This window comes from Ambystoma mexicanum, chromosome 6p (assembly GCF_040938575.1).
Source record: "Ambystoma mexicanum isolate Mex_15411 chromosome 6p, UKY_AmexF1_1, whole genome shotgun sequence".
In the NCBI taxonomy this organism is placed as follows: domain Eukaryota; kingdom Metazoa; phylum Chordata; class Amphibia; order Caudata; family Ambystomatidae; genus Ambystoma; species Ambystoma mexicanum.
The window spans coordinates 55,592,897-55,608,978 of record NC_090935.1 but is presented as its reverse complement, the minus strand read 5'-3'; the positions used below and the strand labels follow the sequence as shown (position 1 = coordinate 55,608,978).

Genomic DNA, 16,082 nt, shown 5'->3' with positions numbered 1-16,082 from the left:
GCGGCCGAATTGTGCGCCGCAGTCACAATGGGCCAGGAGTGTCCCAGCCCCCCCTATGAGCCCACCCAGCCGGCCTCACCTGTGTGCGCGGGGCCCGCCACGTCCCCGCTGCAGCTGCTGTTGCCTCTCCCAGTGAGTGGGATCCTGGTTCCGTGTTGGGCTTGAGCCGAGGCAGTCAGAGCAGCACATGGGTTTCCTCCAGCCCTGAGGGGCTCTGCCGCGAGATGACAAGACGGCCCCCTCCAGGAGGCCGTCCTATGCGGGGATGGTGTTGGGGCTCCACCCCCTCAGCTCGGGGCCCTCGCCTGGTTGCTCGTCGTGAGGTAGCCCCCGGCCCCAACCGGCCAGAGTGGGCGGCACGCACAGCAGACCCCACGGGGCCCACAGGGGGTTAAAAGGATCCTCCGAGCCCCCTCTGGGGATTCCGCACCCCCGCCGAAGATGTGTCCGCCATCTTGAATGTCAGAGCTGGCCTGTGTCTCACTGCAACAAAGTGGATTGCTGGGTCCAGTGGGAGCGTTAAGCTCTCAAAGTTGAGCTGTGGGTGCCCCAGATGATACGTTCGCCCAGGGTGTCACCATGGCCCCGCTCGAAGATCGAGAAGCTGCATATTTATGCAAACACGGTGGGCCTCTCACGGGTGGCCTCAAGGGAGCAGCCACATCGATGGCGCACTGAGCCACGCCCCCATGTATGATGTTTTTTAAAAATAAAGGAGTAGACTCAGTGTCCTTCGTCACTTGACAACATCCGTGTGCCTAAAAGCTTGTGTACAGTGTAGAAATATTTGACCATAGCACAGCAAGTGGCCCTTGATTTCATTGTGCCACAAATAATGCTTTGTTGTAATGTGTCTATCTTTCCCATCTCACTGGAAGGCCGTTCAGAATGTTTGTTTGAATGTATGAGGTAACGAGTGCTCAGAGTATTCGATGTCCTGTGACTTTCCCTAGTTTGACAGCCTTTGAAGCCTGAAAATTAGATGCACACAGGCTTGACATGGGGCATAATGTGCACCAGACGTGCAGATGAACTTAACTGATCTGCTGTTAAATCTCAGTTACCAGTGTAATGGTATCCACACTACAGAATAATGGCTCATTTTACTATTGCCAACATTATAGCTCAGTGGGTTGAGCGCTCGCTGCTGCGATGAGTTTGTGATCTGCAGGTTGCAGGTTCCAACCTTATCAGCTTTTCATCCTTCTGAGGTCGATAAATGAGTACCAACACAGGTTGGGTGATATTGTATGCATATTTGTTCTATAAAAAAGAGCTTAAGCGTAAGTGCTATACAATAACATCTTATCGTTTGGCCTTGGGCGTCTGCTTGGATTCACAGTAATTTGACAATATGGATCTATACACACAGATATTAATGATACATATGGTGATCCATTCTTGTATAAAATGTATATCAGCTTAGTGAAATCATAACCATATTTTCGTAGTGTACCTAGGAACAATTCTATTTGACGCCACTTCATGTTTTGTCAAGGGGTGAAAGGTTTTGTTCATGCCACTCCTGCCCCTCGGAGCTGTGGACCCTGTCACAGAACTGTATGCAAAGTTATGTTATTTTATGAGTTGTGTTGTAATGTAACAGACACATGCACCCTCCATAAGTAGCATTTTGTGTAAAGTTGGAATTGACGTGTTTCACGATTGATGGTTTGAGGGCCACTTTTTTTGAGACGCAGGGTGGGCCATTTTTTGAGGCGAGGGGTGGCCCACTTTTTTGAGGCGAGAAGGGCCACTTTTTTTTTGGGTGTCCGAGCCTATTTCTTGTCCCAGTCCAACCCTGGTTTGCTGTTAGGGTTTCACTCTTTGGCCTATCTTTCAATTGTCTTCTATGTGAATCTCCTGTGAGCGCCCTGAGGCCTTTGGGTTAGTGCTGCTATACACAAATCTAGATAGATAGATCCGACTCAATCTCTTTGCTCATGGTCGCTCAGGGAATTGACTCCTGCTAGCGGTTCCTGTATCCTGCCATGTCTACAGAAGTGGCAGGCGGGTCTGGGTTTTGGGGGCTCCACTCCTGGAACTCACCACCAATCCATTTTAGAACAATTGATTCACGACCACCTTTCCGGCAAACGCAAACAACTCTCTCTTTGAATAACCTCCTTTCTCTCAGTTTATATTGATTCAGCATATGATTGGCCTGTGCCCATGAGGCAGTCCAGAGTGCCAAATATCCCTCCCAGGAGGACGCATGCACTATATAAAAAGGAATTAAATCAAATATGCGGGCCAGAGAGGGAAAGATAAAGCAGAAGCTTCTGTGTGCTGTGAGATTTCATCTGCGCTATCAATTCCGCCAAGTTTTTTAAAAACATTTTTAGGTGGGCTTTTGTCTCCAATGGGAGCCTGAAACCTAAACCTCAATACCAGATCCCTGTATTTCTGTAAAATGGACAATTCTGGCTCGGGCACACATTTCCCCAGTCTGGAGCAGAGGTAGTCCAATCACTGTGCACATTACTTAATAACTCTCACACACACTTTACCCTTAAAGCATCTGGATTGGCAAAGTACGTGGTCCCTCCAAAGCATATGGGCACCCAGATGTCCCAGACTTGTGCAGCAATGTGGTTCAGTGGCATGTAGCTGACGCCGATCTCATGGTCTTGCACTCCAGCGGCTTCGGCATATCTTTTCACAAACCATGTGACCTGCACCGCAGGAGGAAAAGAGGAGATGCACTTTAAGCATTCTTAGAATTCAACACAAATCCCTACCTGGAAACAAGACATGGCCAACGGAACCTGCCTGTGGAGCTTTTGGAGGTTGTCTGGAACTAACCACCCACTCAGACTGCAAACCGCCTGCAAGGATCCCCACTCTGACTCTGCACAGACACAGACCGGTCTATCACTGACTGCATTCACCCAAGAGGCCAGGCCTTGACATAAACCACTAGCTCTAATACCCTCTCTAGAAGTAGACCCCCATTCACCTCTAGGGAAGTTATTGAGAGTCTCCATTATTTAATTAGAAAAACATTACTATGCATTATAGCTTTATCTAAAACACACAGCCATGAAAGATTGCCTTCATTTGATCTTTGCGGGTAAAGGGGTACTGCCCGTACCTGTGGAAAAACAAGACCCCAGTGATGCTGGATGCAGTGAGGAGTCATCGTTCAGAACCAGGTACACTCGAGCTACCTTTTGTTTCCCCGTGGCTTTGCAGTGCATCTAGGGTTTAATAGGATTGTATAATTCCTTAAAGATTTCTTTGGGGTGGCTGATTACATAGAACTCCATAAATTAGATATCTGCGCTCTCACAGAAACCTGGGGCTCTAGTGCTGCGGGCCCCTCATTGCACCTATCTATTCCTGCAGGATACAACATGCTTAGACAGGATAGAGTTGCAAGGAGGTGAGGAGGAGTGGCTCTTACTTTTAAAACATCCTTATCAGCATGGGAAGTAAAAGGCCATCTTATGGATGGAATTGAATTTATCCATGTAAAAATCGCAAAAGCGACCCTCAATATAATACTGATATATCGTCCCCCGTCGTTCCCAGATAATTCTACTTTAGCATTATGCAGCTATTTACTCCCACTCTTGAAGCCCAATGCACGTTTTATAGTGCTCCGGGATTTCAATTATTGGCTAGGTCATGTGGATGAACCAATTACCTTAGAGCTCTCACAGTCCTTTACAGATCCAGGTTTTAGTCAACTTATCCGAGTCCCGACGCATACTTTAGTCATACCCTGGAATGGGTGTCGGTTGTTAGTACTTCCTGCCACGATGTGTGGGTATCCCCCTGTCCCTGGTCAGATAATGCATTTGTGCATTTCTCTGTTACGGTACCCTTCTCCTCTAGAAGTATGGAAGCAACAGATTCTATGGCCCTGAAACTCAAGACCACCTCGGACTTGGTTGCTAATACATTAGCACCACCCAAACAAAATAGGAAACCCGTGGAGTCCAAAAAAAACAACTCGTGGTTTACAGTTGAGCTACAGAAGATGAAAGCTTCCTCACTTAAATTATTCTATATCTGGAAGGCTAATCAAACTCCTTCAGCACTTTAACATTTTAAAAACGCATTTAAAAATTATAAAGCAGCCGAGTAGCGGCAAAAAAGTCCCATCATAATTTGAGAATCTCTCAAGCCTCCTCGGACTCAAGTGAACTATTTAAGATCCTTAAAAAGCAGGAGTCAACTCCCCAACCCGAGGCCGCGATAATTATCAAAGATGATAAATGGTGTCTGGATATCCGGAATGCCATGGCGCTGAAGTTAGAGGAGATCTGAGAAGGCATTGCTATTAAAAAAGCCTTAATAGGTATTAAGGGGGTCCTCTTTGATGGTAAAACATTTACCAGAGATAAGCAGAGCCCAATATTTAATTTTGAACCAATCAAAGATGAGGCCTTAGCCTTAATTCCTGTCAAACTTAAGGCCACACAATTCTATCGTAATCAAGACCTGTCCACCCACTTTAGTTCACTCCATTTGTAAATGTGTTAATTCATTCTTTACTACTGGTGTGGTTCCAGATGAGTTGAAACAAGCATGGGTCACACCATTGCTAAAAAAAAACAGGCCTGGATCAGAGCATTCCTACCAACTATAGGCCAATATCAAATACTCTGTTTCTTCTTAAAATACTGGACCGAGTGGCCTACTCCCAGATGGCCCAACACCTGAATCTTTATCCTATTTTACATCCGCTACAATCAGGTTTTAGACAGGGTTTTGGGACGGAAACCTTGCTACTGGATCTTAAGTCGAAACTCTTGAAGAGAATGGATAATCAGTTGGCCTCACTTCTGATCTCACTGGATCAGTCTGCGGCCTTCGACCTCGTTGATCATACTATTTTGGCTGAGAGGTTGAAGACGGTGGCCAATTTTTCACCGGCAGCTATTCAGTAGGATCTGTGCAGACAATGCGATGGCACCTCCTATTCCTGTGCTCTTTGGGGTCCCACAGGGGGCTTGCTATTCACCATGTATTTGCACACCTTGAACAGGAGGGGGTTCTTTTCTCGAACTATGCAGATGATACGCAACGCGTCATCCTGCTCTCAGGGCATCATGAACAGGATGAGATGGAATTGAATAGATTATTTGCCATAATCAAATGTTGGATGATGCAGAACAACCTGGCTCTCAATCGTGGCAAAACAGAGCTGATGGTGGTCAGATCAGTAGGCATTCTTGCGAAACTAGAACCAGCATATAAACACTTTCAGTTGGGGGATGTGGACATTTCCAAACTCCCCAAAATGAAAATACTAGAGGCTGTGCTGGACCAGTCTCTTAATATGAAAGCCTATGTAGGTTGCACTGTCGCCTCGGCTACATATTATATCAAGCAATTGGCCCTTCTGAGACCATTTATAGCGCAAGAGAATGCGGAGACAATTGCACGTGCAATAATAGACTATTATTGTAGCCTCCTACCGGGGGCCTGTGAAGCAACTATTAACAGACTCCAAGTGGTGTCCAGTCAAATGGTCGAAAACAAAGGATCGAATGACCATTTGATCGACAGTCAAATGATCGGAAAAAAAGGTCGAATTTTCTTTTTCATTTATATATATTTTTTAGTTTGGGTTGGTAAAAAAATGTTTTTAATAAAGAAAACAGGGGGTTGGGGGAACCCCCCCCACATAAAAAAAAAAATCGACCCTTTTTTCAATTATTTTACTGTCGATCAAAAGGCATTCGATCCTTTTGTTTTCGACCATATAACTGGAGTGACTCAAAATGGTGCAGTGAGAGTGGTAACAGGACTCTCGTCATGCTCTCATGTAACAGAATCCCCTCGGGCCCTACACTGGCTTCCAGTTGAGGCACGCGTTACCTTCAGGTTGCTCGAGATCATCTTTAAGTGCCGAATGGGGACCATGCCGGCATACTTAGAAAAATACATAGTGGAAAAACCCAGCTACAGAAAATTAAGATCTAGCAACCAAAATCTCCTTTGGTTACCCAGATGTAAAACTAAGAAAGTTCTGGTTGGGGCTTTCTTTTGTATTGGATGTCATTATGGAATATCTTGCCTATAGCATTGAGAAGCTCCCTCTCCTTGAGCATGTTTAAAAAGATTTATTGGGCCCGGCCGGGTTGGGTCGTTGACCTTGGCATGCCGCCTGCTATCGGTCTGCGAATGTTCCATGTCCAGTATGTTCTGTCTGCGCCCTCACACCTACGAGTTTATGGCTGTGCGTTATAAATAAATAAATAAATACATGTTTAACTGTATATGCTGTCTTGTTCTCTTCATCGCGCATTTTGTTGTTACTCTACTGACCGCTTTCCCTTTTTCAAAACGTTCCCTTCCAGTTTCGCCTCTCCCAAGAACACTCTTTGGTCTGTGAAAGCCGCTGGCTCCTGTCGGTTTGTCTTATAACATGAAAAGCACCTTTACGATTATGTAGTACCATGTGGTGCTTTCATTCATTTATTTGAAGGTAGCCTTTAGTAAATAGTTAGTCTAAATAACCGAGTTTGGGATGGGGATAAAGATCCCTTTCAACCTATGGTAGGCTGTCAACCAGGTTAGAGCCAGTTCCAGACCTACCCCAAAGGTGGTGTGGGGTAGTTGAGAGGGATCCCAGTCCCCGGCATGCCTGGAGATGTGTATTCACATTGGTGCCTCTTTCTCTTGCTAGATCTCTCTGTTTAATCTATCAGATGGATCATTCAGAGACTTGCCTACCAGAACAACTTGACATCTCAATTCGAGGACTACCGCTACCAGCATGCACTCAACTCCTCAGACCAATGGCATGGGCCATGAATCACAGCAAGAAACACAGTCCAGAAGAAAACCTCAAAAACTACAAGTCCCAGAATGGACCTGAGTCCAACAGACAAGGCCCGTCCCAAAACAAGAGGAAAGGTCTATTTACCCTAATGCAAATTGACTACCCTTCCCCTATTCAGGAGCCAAATGGGATATCCAGCACGTTCTCCACAAACCGTGGCCTGTCCACAGGAGAACAGGAACGGGCAGTGTGGCAGGAGCTTTAAAACCTAACTTACCAGCTAGAGGAGAGACATAGAGGGCAAACGCTGCAGGGGACTGCACAGTTAGTTGGACACAGAAGGGGGATGAAAATGGGATAGGGCAAAAAGCCCTAATGAAGACTTCCACGGATGGCCATAGCCCAAAAGGGGATGAGATGGGAGCAGCGGGGAATATATTGGGAAGTTATTGGCCCAGGGAAGCTGCTAACTCAAGTATTCAATGGCAGTCGAGCAAAGCTTCCAGGAGGGAAAGTGTGGTCTATAAACATCCATCAGAGTCTTTTGGCAATGAGGGTTGGTGGGTTAAGTTAGAGGAGACCAGAGGGGAGGGCATAGCAGGAGGAGGAGGGTTTGGAGGAGACTTTAGTAGTGTGTGGAGGGAGTGATGGTGAGGTTTTGGGACTGAGAGAGCAGTACCAATTCAGTTGTTTGCATGTGAACGAGTGAGAAAGAGTAAATGAGTGACTGAGAAAGAGACAAAGGGAAAGAGAGATAAGATCAGGTTAGTTACGAGTGAGTAGAGATAGGAGGGGTGAAGAGGCAGACTAGGTGGGGAGCCTAGAGTAGACAACCTGAGCGAGCGAGTGGAGGCAGGGGTAGTGTGTGGCGACAGAGCTAAAGGAAAGCAGTGAAGATCAGGAGGGAGTGTAGAGAGGAGGAAGCGAGGGTCTGCAAGGAGGGTTAATAAGAGCACTGCTGTATCCGTTATATGTCTCGGGTGCGTGAGGGAGATTGCGTCCGCCTCGCGTACCCGATGCCGTGACGTCACTAGCTCCAGAGGTCACCAACCACCTCTGACGCTGGCAACTGTCATCCTGGCGTCCCTGCCATGCACCTGGGGTCTTATATGACTTGATCTTACATTGTGACTTAATAAACAACTCATGCTCATCCTACGATTTGCGTCTGGATGACTACAAGCACAGCTGGAGCTGAGTGAGGTTAAAGAGTAAACGACTCTCACCCGAATGAAAGGCACGTCAGGGTGATCATACTACCCTGCTTAGGCCCCTTAGGAAGTCCCTAAGGGACTCAGACAGATAAGACATTAGGGGGTTCACTGGTTCTAGTGAATCTGTACTGTGTCAAAGAAGATTGGGCAAGGGAGGTGGGACCCCCCCCCTCCCCTCACTATTGAGGGAAGGCTCTGAGAATTAAAGCCCCAATTGCCTATGTTCAGGGGTCAAATCCTAACAATTAAAGTGCGGGCACTCCTCAAAAGACAGAGTGGGATGTGACGTCACCGGAAATGAACATATCAAGGTGAAACATGCACATTTCATTAAATTGGCTTTGGATAACCACACAAATTGAAATAGGACGAATGGCATTTGCCTTTCAGAAAATCGACACACACACAACACCAAGAGAGGATATTTTCTTCTAACAGTGTTTTTCAAAACTTTAAAAGGTGTGCATGTTTTAAACTCCAAAAACCAATACAAGTGTTTTCCCTGGGACTTGAAGTACCGAAATGGGACATTTCACATTTAGTGCAGTGGGGAAGTGTCTGGTCCACAAACCTGACGAGTGCGGTTTCATCCCTGATGTCGGCTTTCCTTCATAAATTCAAAGAGGACACTCAATGTTTCTCATTTCAGCTGGGGGGGGGGACTGCGTCCACCCTCTGAATAAAATGGGTGGACTCCGTCCCCCCGCGTGTACCCCTGACTTGAGCCCTGCCTATTTTTGTATGGCAACTTTTGTAATAAAAATAAAAACATATTTGATTAATCAAGTGACTTATTGGCGACCTTGATAGTAAATGCTTTACACATATATAGTACTACATGCATGTACATCATGCTGAGGGATTCTGGATTACAGCCATCAGATCCATACTGTGCAGATACTCACATTGTCGTGACTCAACATCACGCCCTTTGGTGGCCCGGTGGTCCCTGAGGTGTAGACTATCAGGCAGCACTGGTTGGCTTTCTGGGAAGCGATGATGTCATCTAGTTTAGAATCGGGTATGTCTGAGCCAATCTGCATGAACTCCTTCCACTGTAGACAGAAAAACAAGGGTGAAGGTCCATAGACAACTCTGTCCAAGCAGTCACTATTCTGGCACTAGTGCAGTAAAGGCATTCCTCATTCTCCCCCCTGCGAGCAGAGGGCAGGAGGACACTTGGAGAGACCAGCAAACAGTACATGAGGCCAGTGACCAGAGCCAACTCATTACATGGGGAATACAAGAGGATTGAAGTGAGGATCCTAAGGAAAGAGACAGGAACCAGAAAACAAGAGATGACTGTGGCTCAAACCACTGAGGAAGTCAAGGAGAACTTCTGGAACCCAGAAACAAGAACAATCTGACCACAAGAAGAGTGGCTAGTGAGAGTTGGTGAGAGCGTACCCTAACACGAGAGGAAACCAATCGGGGAATCAGGCAGTGAAGCAAAGGGCATTTGATTTGTCCAATTCTCAGTCCACACCAAAATGGTGAATGTCGCGTGGTGGTATCCCGATGCGGGGAGATCACTGTAATAAATGAGTGCGCCCAGGCGGAGCTTGGGTGCAGCAATGCTCTTCGACTCGGAAGGACGATGACTTGATCTGTGCACGCTGCGTCTCCTTTGGCGGATGTATGACGTCCCACATGGAGAGTCATGCATCACAGCGTCACCATTAAGGAATAACCACTTTACCTATGCACTGCCTAGTCTCCCACCTGGATGGGAACTTTCTGTCACTCACGGAGGGGATAGCTACATCTGAGACTAGGGGTCTGCTCGGGGCTTTCTGGGTCTCCCCAGTCAGCACCCCTCTGCCTCTTACATGTTCAGCCTCAATGCTCCTTGTACCTTGAAACTCATCCCATGGGGCTTCCATGCCCTCCTCTTCATGGTGAATGTGGTGGCACAGTCTTTGGCATGTCTACTTGCTGTTCTGGAGCATGCAAATCTAGATGCAGTTCTGTGTCACCTTGGCACCTCTGTGACCATACATCCTTCCAAGCTGTTCCTAGCCATAGAGATTAGGCACTTGGTCGCCCAGCTCAGTGGGAGTCAGATAACCCTAGTCTGCTGCTTTCATTTGGATTTGGAACAATAACATGGCATTCTGAATTATATATTAGGAGTTAAAAGCATGAGGTGAAAAAAGCTTGCACTTATAATAGGGTTTATACTTGAAGCAAATACGAGCTAAGATGAGGTAGCATGTTAACCTTTTCATGACACTTGTATGATACAAACATACTGTGCAGATGGGAGATGGCTCCACTATAAAAAATAAAAAAAACAGCAGAGCACACGTCACAGAAGAAACTCATTAACGTCAGCACACATGGGCAACATGCATATATAAACACAGAGACCAGACTGGAGGCCAGGCTTACATTATTCATTCAAGCCAGTATTCCACAGAAGTGAGAGGAAAATGCGTAACCTCACTTTAGTGGAGATGCTTTATAGGGGTTTATAGTGAAAATGTCGAAAACAAAAATGTCGAAAAAAAGAATGTTGAAAAAAAAAATGTCGAATGTTTTTTAATTTTTTTTTTTTAATGGGGTGGTTTCCCTCTAACCCCCCGTTTATTGTGTATAGCTAAACCCCCAAAAAATACAAATAAAAAAAACACATTCGATTTTTTTTTTCCACTTTTTTTTTTCTACATTTTTGTTTTCGACCTTTTGTAGTCGACATTATAACTGCACACCGGACTAAACAGAAGCTATGTACATTACGAGTGTTCACGAGCACAGCTGGCAATGCACACACTTACCATGTTTGTTGCAGGTACACAGGCAGTTGGGGTCGCCACAACTGTCCCATCTTTTGTATTTATTATTTATTTGATATAGTTGCAATGTAACTTTACAAATATTAAAAGAAAAGTAATTTGAAAAAATTAGATTCAATTTACTTTTCATACATATTCAAGTCAATACCGTTAAAAATCTTCCGAAGCAATGGCGCTTACCAAGAATATTAATACAATACAAGAAACAAGACTTGTATTTTGTATTTGTATTTATTTATTTGTAATGCGCACCTAACCCGAAGGTAGCCAGGCGCAGAGGCATTAAGAGGGTTGCAAAGCTTCGTTACATAGGCGTGGCGAGGTCCAGCTAGGGTTACATTGCCGGAAATGTCACGCCAAGTCAGAGGGTAGAGCATGTACAATAAAGGCAGTACTATAAACATATTTACAATTAATGCGTAGGTGACGAACATAACATGTGCATTAGGGCAGTACTATAAACAAATTTACATTCAGTGATGCGCCACATAGTAGAGGCACATCTGGGTCTCTAGGAGTCATTGTGAGTCGAGGGATTTGAGCCAGTTGATGGTCCTAGCTCTAAACTGGTGGTAAGGTAGGTCCTCCCTGCACGACGGAGGGAGGGAGTTCCAGTATTGTGCTGCTTTTACTGGAAAGCTGTTACCCCCAGATGTGATACGTTTAAATCTGGGCACCAGTAGAAGGTTGGAATTTGCCGTTCTCATGGGGCGGGAGAGGGTGGGTCTAGTAAATCTAGTGATGAGGTATTGGGGGGCTGCTTGGTGGAGGCTTTTGTGAATCAAAGACACTGATTTAAGGAATATCTTGTCCATAGTGGATAGCCAATTAGCGGTTCTTCTGGAATCTGAGATGTGGGCTTTCTTCGGGATGCTAAGGGCCGCTCATAGGGCATTGTTCTGGAGAATTTGGATTTTGTTGGAGATGTATTTATTGCAGCCTACATATAAGGCGTTGCAATAGTCCAACTTGGACAGGATCAGTGCCCTGGCCAAGGTGGTGCAGTTGGTGGGGGAGAGAAAGGGTTTGGCTGCCCTGATAAGTTTGCAAGTGTAAGAAGTGGAGGAGGCCAATGCGTTCACTTGTTTGTTGAAGGTAAGGGTGGAATCTAGATAGAATCCGAGGGTTTTAACCTTGCCGTCTCGTGCCCGACCTAGTGATAGTTTCATGAATATCAATGACAATGAACCTGCCACTTTCAACATGCCCTATTTATCAATTCTAGTCAATCCAGACATAGCTCTAAAGTAGAACAGAAACAGCCTCTAAATGAATTCGGTTTCTGGCCAAGATTGGCACCTTATTACTCCAATGTATAAATTGCACTGTCACCTCTCTAAAATATACAAAGGTAGTTAATAATGGCAACGTCCAAAGAGTTCTCTGAGCACTACACATCATGGACCGTACAGTAGTCATGCTCAGCATTCTAAAATCAATAAAAAACTTCGAAAATGTCCCTCTTCTTAACATATGAAGTGCTTCACATTCGCACATGATGGAATTTTTGGCCGCATTACGAGTTTGGAGGCAGTCATGCCCTTAAGGGCATGGCTGCCTCCAAACTCGGGTCAGGGTTCCTTGAATGAGGAATTACCGGGCCATTCCAACCTTGGAGGACCTGGTAATTCCTCATTCAAAAACACCCATCCCCATTTGAGCCCCCATAGGGCTCAATGGGAATGGGGAGGGAGCTAATAACGGACCCGTTTTTATCTCCCTGGTCCCCTTGCGGGACCCACAAAGGACGTCTGGTCTGACCAGACGTTCTGAGCGGGTCCCGCAAGGGAACCTTGTAATAGGGGGGAATGGGTTTACTGGCACCGGCATCCTTACCGGCGCCGTTAACCCCTTACCGCCCACCTCGTAATGAGGCCCATAGTGTCTCAGATATCGTGCCTCATTACGAGTGCGGCGGTAAGGGGTTAACGGCGCTGGTAAGGATGCCGGTACCGTCAACCCCTTACCACCGCATTTCCAGGTTCCTTAGCGGGAGCCGTTAAGGGACCAGGGAGCTAATAACAGGCACGTTATTATTGGGCCCGTGATTAGCTCCCACCCCGTTCCCATTGAGCCCTATGGGGGCTCAAATGGGAATGGAGACTTACCGGGTCCTCCAAGGTTGGAATGACCCGGTAAGTCCCCATTCAAGGAACCCGGACATGAGTTTGGAGGCAGCCATGGCGCTAATAGCACCATGCCTATCTCCAAACTCGTAATGACCCCCATCGTGTCATTTTTGCAATACCTGCATGTTACAATAGCGTCTTTCTCCTTCCTCCAGACTGCTCGTCTTGACCTATTGGGCCACAAGTCGAAAATGCATGATTGTTGATCGATAGTTAATATTGGGATGACTCACAAGATAGTGTGGAATTTCGTAAATTTTCTTTAGCTGAATAGTGACTGACTTGAATATTTGATCTGTTATACATTCAGAAATAGTTTGTATCCAATCTGACTGCCAGTATTTCATTTTAGCATGATTTGGATTACACATCATCAATATTAGCCTCTACCTTTCTTCTCATGCAGTCCTCTTTCCAGGATATCAGAGACCCCTGTTTCATCTCTTTCACAAGCCTGAGCAAGGATATCAATAAATGTAGCTTGGTGTTTACATTTATTCTGACATTTCAGATATAAGGACAATGCACTCCAGTTTACAACTGTACTTAATGGCCTCATTACAACACCGGCGCTAAACCATGGCGCCATTAGCACCATGGTTGGTGCCGGTGTTGTAACGGGTCCACCATGGTTCAATGGGGAATTACCACCCCATTCCAAGGTTGGCGGGCGGTAATTCCCCATTGAACCATGGCCCTTCCCCATTTCCATTTTCGCCCCTTAGGGCTCTATGGGAATGGGGAAGGCGCTAAGTACGGTACCGCAAATTGCAGTACCATACTTAGCACTAAGGTCCCTTTGCGGGACCCTACTTTAACGGCTGGTGTAGACCAGCCGTTAAGGTCGGGTCCCGCAAAGGGACCTCGTAGTAAGGCGGTACGTGTTTAACGGCGCCGCAGCCTTTTACGGCGCCGTTAACCACTTAGCGCCAGGGTCGTAATGAGGCCCAATGAATCCAAGCTCATAATGTATGATAGGGATTGGGAAGCTCTTTGGTAGTATTAATATGTTTTTCCAAAAAAGACCTTCCAAATAAGTCCAAATTGGATGATCTACTGCAAATGTATTTACCGCTCCATAGATGATTGTAGGTATGACCCTTTGCCTATAATACATGTCAATTGGCAAGCATGAAAATGTGTCATATTTATTTTGGATGAGATTGGCTTGAGAGCATAACATTCTCATCTTGTGTTTTAGCTCTTCTTGGTATGGCATGTCCACCTTACTTGTTTTTATATTAGTCCCCGGATATTTATAGGTTTTAACAACTTGTATTGAATAATGATCAATGTTGCACAGATGTGTCACTTTTTTGGGCAGCTGTTGCTTATTGTATTGGTTTTGGTAGTGTGTATCTTCATGTAGTTTTGTCTAGCAGGCTTTTCTTTTCCAAGGCACTTAGGGACCTACGTAAGCCAATCAGAGTTTGATCGATTATTAACAGATCATCTGCATACAAAAGGTAACCGACACTCAGTTTTGGAGGAAATGAACGAACTTGATTAAAGTATTGACTTATGTCGTGGATATAGAAATGAAAGAGGGTAGACGCGAACACACAGCCAATGTTGGTAAATATTTTTCTCGTCAATGGACCCACTCAGTTGAGCTTTACTTTCATTGTCGTATTTGAATAATACGGCTGGATCAGATTTAGCAGTAGTGGTGGACAAGCACCATCTTTAAGTTTAGACCAGAGCAATGGGCGAGAAACAGTATCAATGCTTGTCTATAATCTATCAATGCGATGTATTTTGGCTGTTTTTCCTTAATAGCTGGCATTTTAGGAACGTGTAGAATCAATAGATAGGGCGCTGTTCCTCCCCCGGCAATGAAACCAGATTGTTTAGGGTCAAGAAGATTACATTTTCGTAACCATTGATTTAAATCTCTCAGTAAGATTTTTGCAAAAATCTTTCCAATAGAATCCATTAACGCCAAAGGTCTATAATTCGAGGGTTTTAGTCTATCACCCTTCTTAAAGACGGGAAAAATGATGGAATTCTTCCATGACGCTGGAATGTAACCTGTCACAGCAATGTTCCGATACATTTTTTGTAGTATCCTGGCCCACTTCACTGGGTTTTGTTTCAGGGTGGCGTTAGAAATGCCATCAGGGCCAGGAGCCCTTGACATACTTAATCCCTTGATGACAGGTTCAATGGCATCAAGGTCTATCGTTAAAGAATGTCCACATGAATGATATTCTGTCAGGATTTCTTGTTTCAACGTTTTGTTATAACATATCGATGTAAAATGCATTACCCAATACTCCTCACCAATGGCTTTCACTAGGTGGGAGGAACTATCAAATCCAGCACTATCTTTCAGGAGGGACCGAATCTGTGCACCTAACTTATTGGCTAGTGTTCTCAGCATTACTTTTCCACTTTATTGCGTCTTTTGTATTCAATTTTGTCTTAGAAAATGTTTGTGTCTCGTGATAATCTTGATGCATTCTTTACGCTAGTCTTGGCTGTCTTTCCCAACTACTTGTGAATTGCCCGTCTCTTCTCTGCTTTTTTCTTTTTAATAATTGTACATATGGTTTACTTTTTTGTTCGACTTTGTGTTTTCTTTCACCAGAGACGTTTTTAGCACACATAGTGCATTTACATAGTCTACTGGAATAGGCATAATCATATTTTCTATACATTTCTCTACATTTTCATCAGTCCATCTTATCTGATTAAGACCTTGATTTACACTTAGTAGTTTATTACACACCTCACAAGCAAGCGGTGTAGGTATTACACAAGTTATAGCAAGTATGTCTTGCTGACCCGTTACGTATTTCTGCTACTACAACCTACTCATTAATGCCACCTGCAGATTGACTTAATAATCGCCACCTCTGCCATGCTCGTACCCATTTACATGCTTATGTTATGATTGCCACTGTTTAACACAATTCTCCTCGCACTTTGCTCTAAATGGACTACGTATCACACTATGTACCTTGGCTAACACTCTGCATATAGCTTGTACCAGTAAGCAAACAGTCTAGCCACCCAGCACATCAGCCTCATATAGGCCACAGGTCTTAGGGCCCAGTTGACTTCCCCAGCCCCTGAACTAGACTACTCTAACATACCTGACTACCCTGTGGGTCATCAACCTATCCTATTGCCCTACCTCTTTGCTCGCCTTTCCTCAGAGCACCTACACAACCATACTACACATTACAATGAGCAAATCTAC

At 45.1% G+C, this 16,082-nt stretch overlaps 1 protein-coding gene across 2 annotated transcripts in view; it reads right to left on the bottom strand.

The window, feature by feature from the left end:
* LOC138511202 (long-chain-fatty-acid--CoA ligase ACSBG2-like) overlaps nt 1-16,082 on the bottom strand; it is a 737,514-nt gene that overhangs the window by 461,035 nt on the left and 260,397 nt on the right. For both annotated transcript variants that reach the window (XM_069626730.1, XM_069626729.1), the window contains exons 7-8: nt 8,859-9,008; nt 2,511-2,675 (exon numbers count right to left, since the gene is read on the bottom strand). In XM_069626730.1, coding sequence (XP_069482831.1) covers nt 2,511-2,675; nt 8,859-9,008 — 315 coding nt within the window. The remainder of the gene's footprint in view (nt 1-2,510; nt 2,676-8,858; nt 9,009-16,082) is intronic.